Source organism: Eublepharis macularius, chromosome 12, assembly GCF_028583425.1.
Source record: "Eublepharis macularius isolate TG4126 chromosome 12, MPM_Emac_v1.0, whole genome shotgun sequence".
Taxonomy (NCBI): Eukaryota; Metazoa; Chordata; class Lepidosauria; order Squamata; family Eublepharidae; genus Eublepharis; species Eublepharis macularius.
In genome coordinates, this window is record NC_072801.1 from 71,419,388 (window position 1) to 71,438,772 (window position 19,385).

The 19,385-nt window shown below is 46.0% G+C and overlaps 1 protein-coding gene across 1 annotated transcript in view; it reads left to right on the forward strand.

The window, feature by feature from the left end:
• The window catches only part of RPGRIP1 (RPGR interacting protein 1), a 30,445-nt gene that overhangs the window by 2,144 nt on the left and 8,916 nt on the right, over nucleotides 1-19,385 (forward strand). Inside the window, 15 exon segments of the mRNA XM_054994360.1 lie at nucleotides 1,932-2,073; nucleotides 3,404-3,699; nucleotides 4,653-4,761; nucleotides 5,019-5,144; nucleotides 6,076-6,181; nucleotides 8,125-8,148; nucleotides 8,256-8,402; nucleotides 9,329-9,402; nucleotides 9,745-9,875; nucleotides 10,657-10,808; nucleotides 11,689-11,862; nucleotides 12,965-13,082; nucleotides 15,360-15,812; nucleotides 16,556-16,704; nucleotides 18,232-18,565. Coding sequence (XP_054850335.1) covers nucleotides 1,932-2,073; nucleotides 3,404-3,699; nucleotides 4,653-4,761; nucleotides 5,019-5,144; nucleotides 6,076-6,181; nucleotides 8,125-8,148; nucleotides 8,256-8,402; nucleotides 9,329-9,402; nucleotides 9,745-9,875; nucleotides 10,657-10,808; nucleotides 11,689-11,862; nucleotides 12,965-13,082; nucleotides 15,360-15,812; nucleotides 16,556-16,704; nucleotides 18,232-18,565 — 2,535 coding nt within the window.

The following is a 19,385-nucleotide window of genomic DNA, read 5'->3' on the forward strand; positions in this document are numbered from 1 at the left end:
GTCTTTTCCAGCAGGGAAGAGGCAGCTATGGAGGGACCCCCAGTTGAGCCAGCAGTCCTATTCAGGGAACAACAGGTGGGAAGGGGGGAGAATGTAGCCCCTCTAGACCTGAACCATAGAACCAGTAGCTTAGTCCTTGAATGCAACCCCAGCCCCTGGAAGATCTGCATTCCTACAAGCCTCCCAAGTCATCACCACCCATTCACCAGAAATGCCAGAAGACCTGCTAGGAAGTGGCAGAGCTTTGAGAGAGTTCAAGATTTTAATTGCATTCGCAAGCCGTTCCAGAAAAACCCCTTGCCCTAGGCAAGTGAAGTCTGCCCTGCTCTGGCTCTGAAGAGCTCAGTTTAATATGAATATGGACGTACATATGAATATATGCAAATCGGGAGAGAGGGGGCATGAAGGGATGAGCCAGCGCTAGGCTCTTGTGGCCCTTACATGCCAATCCATCACCACTTGGGGTCGGGAAGGAATATTCCTCCAGGCCAAGTTGGCCCGGGATCCTGGAGGACTTTTGCCTTCCTCTGGGCTGAAAGCAGGGGTCACTGGGCGGGGGCGGGGGGGTGAGATGGGAAGAGAACTCTGCATTTCCTGCATTGTGCAGGGCTGGAGTGGTGACCTTTTTTGCATCATATGAGTAGAATTAACTCATAACCTGGATAGCCCAGGAGAACCTGATCTTGTCAGATCTCAGCTGCTAAGCAGAGTCAGCCTTGGTTAGTAAATGGATGGGAGACCTCCAATAAAAACCAGGGTTGCAGAGGTAAGCAATGGCGAACCACCTCCATTGATCTCTTGCCATGAAAACTCCACCAGGGGTCCCCATAAGCCAGCTATGACTAGAGGGCAGGATTTCATTTTCCAAGCAGGGTTAAATGGCTACACAATTCCACAAAAGAAACAACAACAAAGAGCAGCCATGTTGGATCAGGTTTGCAGTCTGTTTAGTATAGATCTTGTTTCAGGCAGTGACCGACTAGATGCCCTCAAAAGTCCTACAAACAGCACAGAGGCCCAAATCTTTGTTGTTGCCCCCCCCCCCCGAACATGAAGGGTTGGGAGCAAAGCTATTATCTACCTCGGGGTGCAATTTGTTGTGGGTGTGCTTGGGCAGTCAATACAACAGCGGTGAGTGGTATCAATTCATGCCTCACCAGAGAAGCAGAACTCATTTTTGGGAGCCCCAGTGGTCACATTTTTGTGGATGCCATGGTGAGCTTCAGAGGACAGAGTGGTTGAGTATTTGACAAGGACCTGCAAAAGGGCCACAATTACCTCCAGCGGTGCTACCGCCCTCACTTTATTCAGGTCGTCTCAGAAAGTCAGAGACGGCATTGCAGAATTATGAGAGTCTGCGCATCTGCACTTGTCTGGGAGATAGGGAACCAGTTTGGTGCAGTGGTTAAAGAGCGGCAGGACTCTAATCTGGAGAGCCAGGTTTGATTCCGCACTCCTCCACTTGAAGCCAGCTGGGTGACCTTGGGTCAGTCACAGCTCTCTCAGAGCTCTCTCAGCCCCACTCACCTCACAGGGTGTTTTGTTGTAGGGATAATAATAACACACTTTGTAAACTGCTCTGAGTGGGTGTTAAGTCATCCTGAAGGATGGTATATAAATCAAATGTTATTATTATAATGTTATTACCGAAATTTGTTGCCTGAGGATCTCCCCCAAAATCAAATACTGGAGGCAACACTTGTAGACAATTGCCACAGGTATGATTAAATTAGGATCAATTAAAGGTTTTTTTAAAAAAATGTTTATTCGACTTGTGTCAATGGGAGAGCACTTCCTGTAGGGATATCATTGCCAAGGAGAAAGACCTTCATCTTCTAGATGAGTTCAGAAAGTAAAACCATTCCCTACCGTTCTTGGCCTGTCATAGAACTGATTACATCGATCGCTTTTCTGTCCTTCCTTCTCCCCAGCGTCGTCGGTATCTCTAGCAAGGACACGGCGTCAGATAAGCCGGGTGAGCCGGACAGAGCTGGAAGATGGGTTTCTGCGGCTTCATGATGAAAACCTGCTGCTCAAGGATTTTGCCCAGAAACAAGAGGACAGAATCAAGAGGTAATGAGGGTGGCAGGACCTTTTTCACATTCCAGTCTCCTTCATCAAGAACAAGCCTCTGAAATCCATCTCGCATTTTAACCCAGATCCTGAAGAAACATGTAGGACTTAACTAGAGTGAAGATTTGACCTATTTAACTGTTGCTCATTGTCAGAGGTTATTATTTTGTACTGTCCTTTATTGATGGTCTACTAGGTGATATAATTTGTTGTCTGTTCAGTGAATTAGTTCATTCTTCTAACTCATGGAAATTCATTTTTTAAAGTATTAAACTGTGTCATAGCCCTAGAACTGACTTCAGGTTAGAATTGGTAAAACAGGAATAAATGAGGGTGCCTCTGAGCATGTATAGAACACTTTTGTAACAAGAGCTTGCTCCTGCCCCCATAGTCTGCAGCAATCCCTTGTCACATAATAGCTCACCATCACCCTGCCAGTTACTGGACTGTGTCTAATATATTCAATTCTGCCCTATGAAGCTAGGCATTTTACCTTGGAACACAGACGGAAGGAGCGGATTCTTTTTCTTTGCTTACTGAATGTCTTCATTAAGTGAGAATTAATTCTGCATTCTGCCTCTAGGTGGTGATACTGTGTTTTTCCCCCCTCTTGTGTATGCTGAAGCCAACAGCTCTACAGTGCCACCTAGTGACAGAATGCAAGTACTGCAGTGAAGCATTGAGAATGGAAAGAAAATAAAGGGAAGCAATTTTTGAAATCACAAAGGTGTTCCAGTTTAAGGAAAAATCACATCTAAACCTGCAACTGCAGAAGTGTACCCCAGTGAAAGAAAATCCCCCACCCACTATATTCTCAGTCGAAGCATGACCATTTCTTTCAGTCTCTATGATGGAACTTCCATCTTTTTTTTTACACTTCCTTTTCCTATTTTTTTAAATTAAATTTTTATTATTCTTAGTCGTAACAAATAACAAACAAACAATGATCATCATTACATATATAGCAAGTAAACAAGTAAACAACAAAGTTATTCTCATATCCTTTTCAATTACCATGAAGATGTCTGTTTGATTTCATAATTAAACTACTAGCTTAATATAAAGCAAAGTATCCATTGTTTGTTATAGATTGTAAGATTTTCGATTTAGGTTGTAGATTATTCTTCTCAATGTACTCCAAAAAGGGAAGCCACTTTTCAATAAAACCAGTATTTTCTGTAAAATGATGGAACTTCCATCTTGAAGACTCTCCTCTAAATCTTCTTATGCTGGGCTGTCCAGAACTTGATTGCAAAATACCCCTCAATTAAGCAGTGCTATTTTTTCCTGGGAATGCAGAATCTAATCTCCATTTTTTTGGTCCTCCCAGAATGGGTACCAAACTGTCAAGACTCAGCCACGAGAGAGCACAAGCCAATGAGAAACCTGGGATCTGGATCCGGGGCTCTGGCCGGAACCTGGACCTGGAAGACACACAGGAACGAGTTCGGGAACTCGAGAGGCACAACGAAGGTCTGAAGAGCCGCCTGCTCTTCTACAAGCAGCAACTGCAGCTGCAGGGCTGCGGCCGTCACTGCCCCTATGGCTCCATCCCTCCCAGGGTCAACACAGGACTTAGGCGAGTTCACACAGCCACCGGGCGAGTGCCCGAGAGACTACGCAAAGGTGAGAAGGATCTGCGCTTGCAGCCTCTTGGTAGGAAAGTTCTGGGCCGAGAAGGGTTTCCAAATTGTCAAGATAAGCATGAACGATCTTGGGCCAGCAATCACTGTGACTTCTCCTTTCGGGCATTGAGTAGCCTCACTGAGCTCAGCCCAACCTAACAAAAGTTGGGGCACACACATTCTATTTCTGCAATAAGGATCCCTCCTTTTCCAATTCTTCCCTCATGCTTAAAATTCCTCACAATCACAATCATGCTTTTGTGCTTGGCCGACTGAATGCTTTGACTAGACCATCTCCTGTTTTATTGCAGTCAATGGTCTGTACTCAGAGATCATTGGATCGTGCTTATCTTGATCAAAAATCAACTTCCTGCTGAATCCTGGGTGATCTCTTTTCTGTTGGCAGATCCAGAATCCAGTAACATCTCAGTCTGTTGTCACGTTCTTGACAACAGTGATTTCTTTAAGGCACTAGTAGGACAGGCTTTGTTGATGCTATCTGTGAAAAGTGTATATGAATATCGTGATAGAATCATAGAGTTGAAAGGGACCTCCAGGGTCATCCAATCCAACCCCCTGCACAATGCAGGAAATTCACAACTACCTCCCTTCACACACATACACACACAGTGACCCCCTGCTCCATGCCTTGAAGGTGGCAAAAAAACTCCAGAGTCCTTGGCCAAACTGGCCTGGAGAAAATTGCTTCTTGACCCTGAAGTGGCAGGGTCACTTTCAATCTGTTGTGTTATTCTATTCTATTCTATTCTATTCTGTTCGGTTCGGTTCGGTTCGGTTCGGTTCGATTTATTAATGCTTAAGACCTCTGGTCAAAAGAGCACACGAATAAAAGGAAAGGAAGGAATAACAGAGGTTGTGTTGAGGCAAGCCTCGATCGGGTGGGGGAGGGGAAGTCATGGCATCCAACTTTTCATTCTGTTCCTTGTTCATCAGGAATGCGGGTGCAAGGACCAGAAGTCAGGCCAACCCGCACAGCCCCTCCCAGATACGGGGATCATGTGCCACAGGGATCCCAAGCAGAGACAGAGAAACGGTGAGTCTTGTAATCTTCCAAGGCAAGAGACAAACAGAGGTGGTTTGCCATTGCCTGCCTCTGCGTAGGGAATCTAGTGACTCCAGTCATCCATCCAAGTACTAACCAAGGCCAACCATTCTTAGCTTCCAAGATATGACAACCCTGGGCTAGTTTGGGCCATATGCAAGCCGTACCCTGCTATTTTCTCCTTCTTGTGTCTCCGTTTCCCATGAGAGATACTACCCCAAAGGTTGAGATTTGTTCACTTTGCAATTCCTTTTCAGAACCCACAGCCTGGTGATGTCTGAGCTAGAATTGGACCCAGAAACGCTGAGTTCCGTGCAGGACAGAGAGACTGATCCAGAAAGCAGCTGGTCTCAGCAGCGTCATCAAGAGGCCCAAGCACGCCGGTACAACTGCTTTATTCACCCCCAAGCTCAGTGACTTTGGGCCACAAGGACAGATTTCAACCAAGCTAAAGTCTTTTACAGTTAGATCAAGATGGGTAGCCATATAAGTCTGTTTGTAGCAGTAGAGAAGAGCAAGAGTCCAGTAGCACCTATAAGACTAAGAAAATTGAGGTATGAGCTTTCATGAGTCACAGCTCACTTCTTCAGATATGCATCTGAAGATATCTGAAGAAGTGAGCTGAAGGTATCTGAAGAAGTGAGTTGTGACTCACAAAAGCTTGTACCCTACCATAAATTTTGTTAGCCTTATAGGTGCTACTGGACTCTTGTTCTTTTACCGTTGTCACATTCAACTGCATATATAAGAGAGCTCATGAATATTGTGTTCTCTTTAATATGCAGGGATACCATGTTGTCTGAACAGGACACACCACATATTTTCCTGCTTCAGTACATGCAGTAAGAAAACCCAGATTTTTTAGGGTACCATTCGCACATACCACCAACCTGGAAAATACACACATTACCTTATTCACACAAAATGGCAATCTGCCTGTAAGGGCAGAGTTGCCTTCCCTTACAAGCAGCTGATTGAAACAAATTAAAAGGGCTTAGCATTTCAGTCATTCTTAACTCCTCTTATGTTGTCATTGGGGGATTCTTGGATCATGTTAAAATCTGAATGTCAGACATGGATTGGGGATGATGAAATACAAACGTTCCTTTAGAAAAGAGAATTGGCAGATTCTAAACTCAAGCAAGAACACACAAGCCCATAGAGTCTGCTTTAAATTCTCTCTCTCTCTCCACAATGTTGATCTCAGTTTTAATCTTAATGCACTTGGTAGTATTGGGCCAATAGGTGTTTTATGTCTAGAGAGGGTTGTTTCCTGCCCCTCAATCCACCCACTTGTCTGTTTTGTTCAACTAGAACTGCCATCCAAGACAATGTGGAGCTGATCCGGCTGCAAAAGCTGCTGAGGGTGAAGAATTCAGAACTGGTGACTGCTAAAGCCCAGATGACTGGCCTGCAGGAAGTGAGTCCTGCCACCTTGGGGCCTTTATACTGCCTCTCTGTCACGGTGTATTGTGTATAGAGATGGGCATGAACCAGGAAAAACCCAAACCATGTGGTTCGTGGTTCGTAAAATTTCATGAACCACAAACCACGAACTTTCATGAACCTACCCCTGGTTCGCGAACTGGTTCGTTTGGTTCGTGAAAATGTCACATCCAGGTCAGAAAATCATCACTTCTGTGTCAGCAGAAGGTCACTTCTAGGTCAGCAGAAGTTCACTTCTGGGTCAGCAGAAGGTCTGCAGGAAGTCCATCCCCTGTTGCCTAGGAAACTGATTGGTACCAGGCTGTCTGCAGTGACGAACCAAAAACCAAACCAAACGAACCAGCCTAAACGTTCGTGGTGGTTCATCAGAAATGGAATCTGATGAACCGTGGTTCGCGAACCACGAACCGGCCTAGTTCGTGCTTAATTTTGGTTCGTATTTTGGTTCGTGCCCATCTCTAATTGAGTATAATCCTGAGGTCTTCCACTCTAAAGCTTTACATCTCAACCCCCTGACCTGTTCTCCTCCATGCCCCTTCCATAGAATCTCATTTCCTGTCAGTAATCTTTCTACTTCTCTGTGCCTTCCGTCCATGCCTGGCCGAGGGCCCATTGCTGACCACATACACTTGGCTCATCCACTCCCACAAGGAAGTGAGAGATCACGCTATAGTTTTTATGTTATTGTTTATGGTTTCAATAAAGAAAAATTATAACAAAGAAGAGCTCTCCAACGTGGTGCCCATGGGCACCATGAAGCTTGCCAGTACTTCCCTTGGCACCCACCGAGCTTTTCAGAAAGTGGGTGGGGCCAATGTATGCAGGGCTTCTTATTGGCTTCCTTCATTCAATTGAAAGAGTCTACCACTAGAGGATCAGGAAGACAGGTAACTACCTGGGCTTTCCTTAGTCACTGTGTAGTTCCATTCCTCCTTCAGGCTTTCTTTCTTCTCGGGAGATGTTGAAGGAGGTATTCCATTTAACTCTGCCTCAAGTGGAAGCCATTTTGGATTTGGATCTGCCTCTCAGGGAAGCCATTTCTGGGGTTGTGCTCACCACCCCCTCTCAAAATTCCAGATGTGCCCAAAGGCTCAAAAAAGTTGGAAACCCCTGTCCTAGAGGATCCAAAATACTGTAGAGGCCTCTGGGAACATCTCCCAATAACAGATGTCCCTGGAGGGAGGCAAAAGAACTTTGTTCTCTCACGCAAGAGTTGTGCTCCATTCTATTCTGCCCTCTCTCTGTAAAGAAATGGAAGATCATTCCAGAGGCTGCTATAGTAGAGCCACATTGAAGGGCTATCTCCCATTTTCTGTTGGGACTGGTGCCTGGCAGAACAAGGACTGTCTGAGGCTTTCGCATCAGCTGGACTCAAAAGAGCACAATTGGGCTGGTCTCCTGGAAGGAAAGGAGAGATCACCCAAGAGGCCCCTACATAATTCTGGAGAAGATGGAGTGGAGGTGGTGCCAGCAGCAGCCTGCTTCATGGCAGTGGGGAGGAAGCATTCGAGAGTATCTTCTCCAAAACTTGGAGACAGCCCTTTCTGGAACTGCTCTTCCTTCTCTATTCCTCAAACTTCCTTTCGCTTCTGTTGCATCTCTCTTATTGGCTTCTCTCTTCCTTTTTATCTAATCCATCCATTCCAGATTGGAAGCTTTCCATGGCAGAGACCATGCCATGTCCCCTTTTAGTCTTAAATAAAAGATACCAGTTGTAGTTGCTAAGGATTCTTGTTCCTCATAGATCTGTGGATAGAGGTGTAATACAAGGATGAGGCTGCCTTCTTCCTAGTAGCAAAGTATTCTTTGGTGCCTTAAATATTCTACATCTTCCAAGCAAAGCAATGGGAGAAAGAGACTGTCTTCCTGCTCCACCGCACACCCATTAATTCATAACTTTGCTTTCTTTACCCACAGAGTTATGAGACTCACCTTCACAAGGTAAATAGTCTATTCTCATTTGGTGTTACTGTGGGGATTGAACCCAGATCTCCAGGGCCAGCATGGTGGCTGTTGATTTTATGAATCTTTCTCTTTCACTCCCGCAGAACCAAGAGACGCTGAGGACAGCCAGTGAGGCCTTGCTGGCTCAAGTTGAGGAGCTGAGCAGCCGACTCAAGGAAGAGACCCAGAAAGTGATGGCCCTGGAGACACAATTGGAGATCCTTTCGCCATTGCAGGGGACACTAGAAGAGGTAAAGATCCAGAGGACTTAGCCGTGTTAGTCTGTAGTCGCAAAATAGTAAAGAGTCCAGTAGCACTTTTAAGACTAACCAACTTTATTGTAGCATAAGCTTTCGAGAGTCACAGCTCTCTTCATCAGATACATCTGGCTTTGTCAGATGCATCTGGCTCTCAAAAGTTTATGCTACAATTGTTAGCTGAGTGCAAACAGAGCAGAAGTTACGCTGTGCTGATTAAAGAGGCAAAAAGTTTATACTAGATAGAGTCCTTACTATCTGACCACATCTTGTAGAAGAATGAATAAGGCAGGAGAGAGAAGAAGCAGGATATTGCCCTGTTTAGCCCAACAGGAGACAAGACAAGGAAATGACCCCCAGGAATCAAGAGAGATGCTGCTCTCACTGTCCTAACGAAGTGATCCTTGCTGCCCCCTGCATGGAAGGCTCTTCTTCCTTCTTGCTGCTGCAAGACTCTTTACTGATCCGCTTCCGAAGTGATCATCTTTATTTTTTTCTTAGACATACTTTGGAAAGAGGCTCAAAGCATTTTTCCCTTCCGAACCTTGAGAAATTAATAATTAATGCTGAGAATTCATGGGATATATTCCATGGATCTCCACTTGTGTCTGAATTAGGGAGCTTTGACTCTCGAAAGCTTATACTGAAAATCTTATTGGTCTCTAAGGTGCCACTGGACTCAAATCCCGCTATTCCATGAACACTGGCTCTTTCTTCCTTTGCAAGAAGTATTTTTCTGACGCAACAGTGTACTGGAGGGAAACGGCACCATTTGAGGAACAGATCAACGGAATCCAATCAGATCAGTTTATCGTAGTTCTTTGGGGAACCCTAGCAAATAATTTTAGATTGGCCTGCAGCCAACCAAGCTCCAGGAAGGACTAGGATCTTTCTCAGAAACAGAATTCTACCCTTCTCAGTTTCAGGAGAGAGTCCGGGACCTGCAGAAGGAGAGAGACTTGCTGAAGGAAGATTATGACAAACTGCTGGAGAGGTAAGGAAAGGTTAGGAGACAAAAAAGGCAAGTGTGACTTCTAGGATTCCATTCAGCATGTTTTTCCTTAAAGACTGCCATCTTGGATTTTGCATGCTAGCCACAGTGATGAAATTGCAAGACAAACCAGGGGGGTTTGCCTGGAAGAGAGAAAAAATGGTGGTCTCATTTGTGCCTGAGGATTGTCTTTATGAGATTTAAGGAAAATGCTGGCATTACTTGCATCAGTTGGTACAACATGGAATTCTGGCTCTAGAAATTACTCTGGCAATGTTGCTCCTTCAGGTAGGAGTTTAATTGGCAGCTCAGGACATGGCTCTGTCCCCTACTCTGTTTCCTTAGCTGCATCAATACCGCCCAGCAAAACCTGGACGAGGTGCCCCAGCGGGACAATATTTCTTCTTTGGAAGAGCAGCTTAGCTGGGTGATGACAGAGAAGCAGCAGCTTCGGGAACAGTTGGAAGAGGAAAGAGGTGAGAAAAGGAGAGTGGCTGGTGGCAGGAGTGGCTTGGAATGCCTCTGAGTAGGATAATGAGTGGACTCTTTGAAAAGCAGCGCGTGTCATGGTTAGAGTGTCAGATTAGGACCTGGGTTCAAATCCTCTCTGCCAAATAGGGTTGCCAGGTTTTCATGTGCTGTACCCCTTGTTTTCCTCTAATAGAGCAGCAAGAGAAAAACTGGGGAGGGGGTGATGGGACACAATGCTGTGATGTCACTTCTGTTTCAGTGCCCGGAAGTGATGTCACGGCATCAACAACGTGGCTTCTCTACCCTTACCATGGAGATTTGATGAATTCCTAGAGCACTGCTAATATTATGGTGGCACTACCAGACACTACTGTCATTTCCCCAATCCTCACCCCACAAATGCTCTCAGTGAGTAATCCTAGAGCTAAGTGCCAAATTACAAGAGCTTGGCTCTGCTTGCTCCTGACCTTCAGTGGCCCTTTAAAGTAAAGACCAATGGGAAATTTCTCTTTCAGTTATACGGCCAATCTACTTCTGTATCAAAGGCAGACGCTTCCCAAATCACCACAGTCTGACAGTCTGGTCCCTAATGGCTATTATTCTACCTTTCTCATAAAATAGGCTTTTCTATTTTTTTTAAATGTGCACATCTGAAAGGTTGTCTGTTGTTTAACACTGAGACAGCTGAGATTAAAAAGCTGTTGCTTTGGTTGAGGAAGGGAATCATTAAGCCTGCTGATGGAAAGCCCCTGTGATTCAGCCCAAACTTCTCTCTCCCCCCACCAGCTCAGAATGAGGAACTGAAGCAGGAAGTGAACAAGCTGCGAGAGCTGGCACAGGAAACCAGGGATGTCAAAGAAGTCGACTCCTCACACGAGAAGGCGGCCATCTTGGAAAACCAAAGTGTGGAGCAAGAGCCTCGGTCCAATCCTGTCCAGGTGGGACCTGGGAGAAACCAGATTTAGTACTGGGAGTGTATGCCTAAGGGAACTGGACCTCGATGCTGGAGGCTCATAGAGTGTGGATAAGGGCCTTGCATTCAGCAAGAGAACTTGGGAGCCATGGAAGCTGCAGACAGCAAGAAAGGAGATGCTTGAAATTTGTGGGTAGCAAATGATGGGAAAGACCTTCTAACAACAACAACATTAGATATATATATTACACTTTGGGGCACCTTAAAGCCCACTCAGAGCTGTTTACAAAGTCAGTGCTATTATCCCCACAACAATCACCCTGTGAGGTAGGTGAGGCTGCAAGAGCTCTGAGAGAACTGTGACTGACCCAAAGAAACCCAGGTGGCTTCAAACCAAACTGGCTTCTGTGCCTAAGACCCAAGATACTGATTGATAGAGCTAGATGGACCAGGGGGCTGACTCTTTATCAGGCACTCACATATATTTGCATCTTCTTAAGAAAAGAGAGATGGGGAAAACATGCACTGGTTTGGAGCAGGAGAGTAAAGAACTGAATATGACCAGTTTTTAAATTAACTAGCCCAATCTGAGTGCGCAGTTTTTCAGATCTGAATTAAATTGGGACTTTTACGAAGGACAACTTGGCTCTTGCAAGCATATCTTGCTGGCTTTGAGAGCCACTAGTATCATCTAGGAAATGTCAGTGGGAGGAAATTTTGTCATTGTCAATACTTTTGGTTAAAGTGCCCCGAATGAATTAAAGCAGGTAAAAGCAGGTAGAAGCAATAGAACGACAAATCTTCAGTCATACCAATAGCCCATCACCCAAAGAGATGCATCTGCCAGGGTTCTATTTGCTGATGAGTTTTGTCACGTCTACCACCCGACGCTCTTCCTCTTGCAGCTCCCTTACATGGAGTTTCTGTCAAGAGAGACAGAGCAGGAGGAGGCATTTGTCCAACGTAGCCTGAAGCGCAGGCTCCACGAAACAGAGGCTGCCCACGCAGAGACCATCCTGGAGTTAGAGAAAACCCGTGACATGCTTATCTTGCAACACCGCATCAACCGGGACTACCAGGTAAAACAAGGAGATCCTGAAAGCAGTTGGAGCAGAGCATCCTGGGGGATTCAGTGGGTGTATAAACAGAATATTATTTGAGCAACAGAGCCACTCTAGGGGCTCCCTCGCCACCTTCTTGTCAGACAATTATATCTTTCTAGAATTCAACTCAGGGAAAACCAATTCTGTAAGTTTGCTGCTGAATGTGTGCAGGACGGATTGGCTAGTTCCCAAACTGTCATCAAGAAACCTATCCTTGCCTCCTCCTTGGAGCAGTTTGGCAAATTGCTTGGGATAGATTGTATTAAATGCAACAATATAATGCAATGAATGTTCATGCAGGACTTGAAAAAAATTAAAGGCAGAAGCATGGAGAAACAGAAAGAATGATTACTGGATCGGTGTTGGGATGGCTACATCTGAAGGCAGGAGATAGTTTGGCTCATCCTGGGCTCAGCTGTACTGTTGCTCTTAGGATATGTTTGTTCTTACCCTAAGAGGTTTCTTGGAAGGGTCAGATAGCATAGAGGGTGGTTCAGCAAGACTTTGAGGATCAGTGCTGGGAAAGTTGACAAGGTCGGGTCTTGGGTGGACTCAGAATCCAGAGGGAGGTGATCCAGAAACATCAAAGCAGGAAGGCAGGGTGCAGGACAAATGTGAACTGAGAACAGATTCAAGGAAACGTATTGCAGAAGGAACAGAAACACATTTCAAAATGGGCAAATGCAGTGATCTTAGGGCCACCACCTTACTTTTCCTGGCAGTGCTCCTGTGCCCTAGGCAGCCAAAATTAGGCAGCTGACCCTTCACTCACCATGACCACTCCATGCTAAGGAAGGCTTCCTGTTTTGTGTAGCCAGCAAATACAGCCAAGGACAGCAGCAGCAGCCCAAGGCAGGTTCAGGGAGGTCCGCTTTGCCGAGCATCCAGAACCATTGGGTTGCCTGCTAACTGGCAGGAACACCCCACTTCTTCTTTCTGTGGGGGCTGCTGGGAGGCAGGGGCCATCTGCATCTCAGCTGCACCTGTTTCTGGGAGCCAGAGGCAGGGCTAGGGGGAAGGTAATTCTGGCATCTTCCCTGGTTGCGTTCGAGCCGGACGGTACCCTGCTTTCCTCAAGGTGGAGCTAGACGGGGTGGTGCAGCGGTCTGAGCAGGAGAAGCAGGATTACGAGGAGAAAGAGCAGCGCATGGCTCGACTCCTGGACCTGCGTGGCGCTCGCATCCACCAGCTAGAAGGTACATAAATCCCAAATGCAACTGGAAGCATGTTTATACCGATGAGGTAGGGCCAAGCTACAAGTGATGAATGACACTTGAACGGCAAGTGTATTTCTCCCTGTTCACTTGCCCTCCACTCAATCCACTTGCCGTTCAAGTGTCATTTGTCACTTGTAGCTTGGCCCGTAGATTAGGCTGAGAGAATATCACTGGCCCAAGGTCACCCCGCAAGATTCTACGGTAAAATGGGGATTCAAACCTGGGTCTCCCAGATCCTGTTCTGACACTCTTTTTAAAAAAAAATTAAGAGTTTTATATCATTTTTTAAAAGCCTAAAAACCCTACAATTACACACATACTAATAAAACATACGACAATAACAAAACATACATAATACAGAAAAAAAATCAATAAAGAAAAAACCAAACTAAAAGGTTTCCAATTTTCTCCAAAACAAATATTCGTATCATGTCAAATTTATACTTTAGATAATGATTAGAAGTTACCTTTTTTCTAAAGTCAAAATTCCTTAGTCCCTAAATCCGCAGATCATCAAATCATTATTATCTATTTCATGTAAATAATCTATGAAGTTTACATTAATCAACAAACGTATTTATTTACTTTTTTTCCTAATCAGGGAAGAAAGCTTTGCCGCCTTTGCCAGTTCCAGCGTCTTTGTCAGCCGTTCCTCCATTGTAGACAGTGTCGAATTCTTCCAGTTTTGAGCATACAGTCTTGCTGCTGTAATGGGGAGTGATTCTGCACACGTTGGATACTGCACTTCCAATCCTCTTTATAGAGCATTTGGAACGGATTTCTTTGCGTGCAGAACAAATAATCCACCTCAAACGATTGATAAAGTGCATTGAAAGTGCATTATCCAACGTGTGCGGAATCATTAAACATATAGAAAAAGAGTGGTTTGACGCTCTGAACTGTGACACACTGACTCTGTACACCTCACTTTGGGCTGTCTTTTTCCCATTTCTTTTATTAACTTGCTTAATAGTTTTATAGCGGTTACGTTTTTAAATTTTATTTTATGGAATGTAAGCCACCGAATTATTCAAAAAGGCTTTTTACTCAGTAGGAGGGCTGTATGGTAGGGAGGGGGTCACAGGGCCAAGCTACGAGTGACGAATGACATTTGAATGGCAAGTGAACAGACTCACGTGTATTCCTCCCTGTTCATTTGCCCTCCACTTGCCCTCCACTCAATCACTACATGGGCAAGTGGAGGGCAAGTGAACAGGGAGGAATACATGTGAGGGCGAAGCTACAAGTGACGAATGACACTTGAACAGCAAGTGTCTCCCTGTTCACTTGCGCTCCACTCAATCCACTTGCCGTTCAAGTGTCATTCGTCACTTGTAGCTTGGCCCTGAGTCTGTTCACTTGCCGTTCAAGTGTCCTTCGTCACTTGTAGCTTGACCCACAGATGCTTCAGTAATGAGTCAGGGACCATAGACGTCACCACTGTGTTGCCTTACATATTATCTGTTGCTTTAAATATGTACTCCTATGTACTACCTGTGCTTCATGTTGTCTAATGTCGGTTCTAGAATTGCTTATGTTCGGTTTCAGCATTTCTTCAACTCTGTATTGGATCCTTGTTAATGCTATGTCCTGGTAAACTTGTGTTTACTTACCCTATGGCATTGTTTATGGAAATGTCCTTGATACTGATTGTACTAATCTCATACTATGTAATCTGCCTTGAGTCTCAGGGCCAAGCTACAAGTGACGAACGACACTTGAAGAGCAAGTGGATCAAGTGGAGAGCAAGTGAACAGGGAGGAATACACTTGCCGTTCAAGTGTAATTTGTCACTTGTAGTTTGGCCCTCAGTGAGAAAGGTGGACTGTAAATGACATGCATACATACATACATAATAATAATAATAATAACATTCGATTTATATACCACCCTTCAGGACAACTTAATGCCCACTCAGAGTGGTTTACAAAGTGTTATTATTACCCCACAACAATCACCCTGTGAGGTGGGTGGGGCTAAGAGAGCTCAAGAGAACTGTGACTCGCCCAAGGTCACCCAGCTGGCTTTGTGGAGGAGTGGGGAATCAAACCCTGCTCTCCAGATTAGAGTCCCGTGCTCTTAACCACTACACCAAACTGGCTCTCAATACATACATACAGACAGACAGACAGACAGACAGACAGACAGACAGACAGACATAGAAATGCAGTAGGCAACTGAATCAGTGTCTGTATGCATGGGGCTTAGAAGAATGGGCCTTCATGGCTTCTCCTGTCTCTCCCCCCCACCCCCCAGCACAGTTGAAGGATGTGGCCTATGGGACCAGGACACTCCCGTTTCTACCAGATGAGACTGACATGGCCACGGGTGCTGACCCTGATGGGAGCCCACGTCTACAACGTGGCGAGAACCTCTTTGAGCTCCACATCTCCGGCGCAGTGCTGTCAGCTGAGTTGCTACATTTGCTGGGAGACCCAGAGCCTGCCACCTTTTGCACGTACGCCTTTTACGACTTCGAGACCCACTGCACCCCCGTGGTGCACGGCACACGGCCCCGATACGACTTCACCTCCCAGTACGTGGTGCAGGCTGAGCCTTTATTCCTGCAGTACTTGCAAGGGGCCACCGCCCGCCTCGACCTCCACCTCGCTTCCGCCATTGACCACACCACCCTGGCCTCCTGCTGGTTGCATTTTGGAGAAGCGCTGGGGAGTGGGGAGCAGGTGCACTCCACAGCGGTGCTACATGGTAAGAATCATTCCATTCTTGCAATGACAGTGATGACACCTACTTCCTTATGGTAGTCCTGGCTGTCAAAGGCACCTTCACAAGAGAGGCTGACATTATCATCATTAATATGGGTATGGGGGGCATTCTCTGGTGGGCTTGTTGGCATCACATGTTGTTGTTTTTTTCCCTTGCTGGTTTTTTAACATAGGAACCTAAGAAAAGCCCTGCTGGATTTCACCAGTGGATTCAAAGGCTGTTGCTTTGATCTAGGAAGCTCAGTTGGTGGGCAGCTTGAACTAGTCAGAGCAACAGCAAAAGGGGTGCGGGCTGGTCGTCCCAATCTGTGCTGCATGACAGACCTGGAAACATGTTGCACCCGAGAGTATCATCTTGTGGTCCATTGCTAGGGTTGCCAGCTCTGGTTGGGGAATGCCTGGAGATATTGAGGTGGAGCCTGAGGAAGGCAGAGTTTAGGGAGGTGAGGGACCTCAGTTGGCATAAAGTCATACAGTTAAGCTTTCCAAAACAGCCATTTTCTCTGTTGCCTGGAGATCAGCTGTAATTCTGGGAGATCTCCAGGCACCACCTGGAGGCTGGCAATCCTATTTGTGTCGCAGAGCTATCCAAAAGAACCCTGACCGCCTTTCCATGTCTTCTCACCCCACTTTGTGTCTCTCGGACCCATGCTACAATCCCTGCCTCCACATCCTTCCAACCCTGCCTGCCCAATATCCACCACACCTTTGCCCGCATCACCATAGGTCCTAACGGTGAGGACTACGGCTTTCTGGAGTACTGGATGCGGCTTCGCTTTCCCATGGAGCAGATCCTGAGGCTGCACCGCCAGCGTGCCAAGGCCTTGGGCTACCTATCTGCGGGAGTGCCACGGGCTCCAATCGCTCAAGAGGGGGTGAGAAGAGGGGGAGCTGGGGCAAAGCGAGAAATGATTGGCACGTTTCGGGCTCTTGGCCTCAACCGTTATTGTAAAACGAATCCAGTAGGGACAATGGTAGATGAGCAGTCTGAACCAGGTATCTGAAGCTCCCATTCTCTTTGAAGGTCATGGGACCTGCAGGTGTGTCAGCTGATGCTAAAAAAACAGCTTCGGAGAGGGGAACTGATACAGATTTGGGCCCTGACCCTGCCGAAGCGGAGCTGTTTCCCTGACAGAAAATCTCTCCTTTCCACTTGCTTTAAGTCCCGATATTTTGTTTTCTATTTAATATTTGCTTGTTTTATTTATGTCAGTTATAGTCTGCCTTTCACACCGAGACTCAAGGCAGATCACACAGTGTGAGATTAGTACAGTCAATATCAAGGACATTTCCATAAACAATGCCATAGGGTAAGTAAATGCAAGTTTAAAAAGACATAACATAGCAAAAAAACGATACAGAGTTGAAGAAATGCTTCAACAGAGCAGAAGCAATTCTAGGTCGGACATTAGACAACCTAGAACTACCCAGTAGGATCATACTTGAAGCACAGGTAGCACATACTTAGAGCGACAGATAGGACGTAAGGCAAGGTGAAGATTGTGTCCCTAATTAGCAAAGCATCTGAAACCTCCCCCTCTACAATACAGCCCTCCTATCGGAGTAAAAAAGCCTTTTTGAATAATTCAGTTTTGCATTGTTTGCAGAAAGCTAGGAGAGTGGGAGCTCTCCTGACCTCCTTGGGCAGGCTGTTCCATAGAGCACGGGCCACCACTGAGAATGCACGTGTAAGGGCAGCTTTTGATTTTCCCTCCACCAAGATTTAACCATTTGGTCTACCCCACCAATCGTGATGTTGGAGTCCCGAGAACGGAAATCAAAATGCGCTATTTGACATACATGAAGCTGCCTTATACTGAATCAGACCATCGGTCTTTCAAAGTCAGTATTGTCTACTCCATAAGGGCAGCTTTTGATTTTCCCTCCACCAAGATTTAAAGCAATCAGAATTTTTTTTTTTAAATTGTGGATACAACACAGAGCAGAAGAGTTACTCCCCCCCCCGCACCCCATTTCATAGATCAGTCCATTCCTCATCTGCTGTGGCTCAATAGAAGAACCTCTGCTTTGCATGCAGAAGTTCTCAGGTTCAATCCCCGGAATCTCCAGTTAAAAAGACCAGGCAGTAGGTTGTGTCGAAGACTTTGACTATTTTGATTTCCGTTCTCGGGACTCCAACATCACGATGTACTTTGGTCCAGAGATACACCAATCGAGAAAAGGGCGAGAGCGTTTAAAACAAATAGCAGACCAATTCATACTATTAAAGCAATGAGGATCCTATAATAACACTTTCGCATTATGGGATCCCCTTTAGACCACCAAGTTTGGATAGTGCTACAATCCATAGCATAAGGGAGTCTCTTTCAGGAGCCCACAGACTGACCACACCAGGGGCTTCTCGAGCCGTGTTTCACCCAGTGCCTCCCTTTCCCCTGCAGGTCCTGGGTGCAGGATGGAATGAGTTCTGCGTACGGATTGAAGGCTGCGCCAGCCTGCGCAGTCGCTGGCTCGGCTCTCAGCCCAGCCCCTATGCCATGTACCAGTTCTTCACCTTCCCAGATCATGACACCATCATTGTCCCTTCGAGCAACAATCCCCACTTTGGAGACCTGCGCACCTTCCCTTTGCGGGTCACGCCGGAGCTGCACCATTACCTGCTCCGGGAGAGCTTGTGGGTATATGTGTTTGACGACGAAGACGTGGAACCTGGGGGTTACTTGGGCAAAGCCGAGATCCCACTACTGCCACTAGCACATGGACGCAGTGTTGCAGGTGAGGCACGTAGACCCAACACCTGTGTATACCAAGTCACCTGGGTCTTAGCATTCTCCATCTCTAATTTTGTTTCTTTGGGGCTGCCTTCTCCCAAATCACAACTGTCTTTTATCCATCTAGCTATGTTGGTTACCTCTAATGAGCTTAGTGCAGTGTACAGGGTTCTGCCTTCCTTGTTTTAGCTTCACAACTACCCTGTGAGGTAGGTTACACTGAGAGAAAGTGACTGGCCTAAGGTCACCCAGAAAGCTTTGTGGCAGAGGATTTGGACTCAGGTATCCCCTGATTCTAGTCCAGCGTTAGAATTACTGCACCATGTTGGCTGGACAGCTGACCTGGTTCTAAGCACATCAGTGCAGAAATGCTCTTTAAACTTAAAGTGCAAAGCTGTGAGGGACATCATGATGTATTTTCAGAAGAGCTCAGTTTCAACCATAGTGGAATGACCGCCTCCAACTAAAATGATAGGGAATTTCACTATTAGATGTGACGAGTGGTTTTATTTATTTGTTTGTTTACTTCATTCATATCCTGCCTTTATCCCCAATGGGGATCCAAAGTGGCTTACATCGTTCTCATATGTAAATTTGACTCTGTCAAGCTGGGACTGAATAGGGACTATGAATGGTTATCTCATTATCAAAAGTAACTGATTTCCTTTACAGAAGCAAACTGATCTCCATATCAGAAGGAGCTGTTTGCATCTCCTCCTTCCTCCCCTCTCCTCCTCTATATCTGACCAGTTTCTTCTTGCCCTCCATTCATCTGACGAAGAGAACTGTGATTCTCGAAAGCTTATGCTACAATAACATTGGTT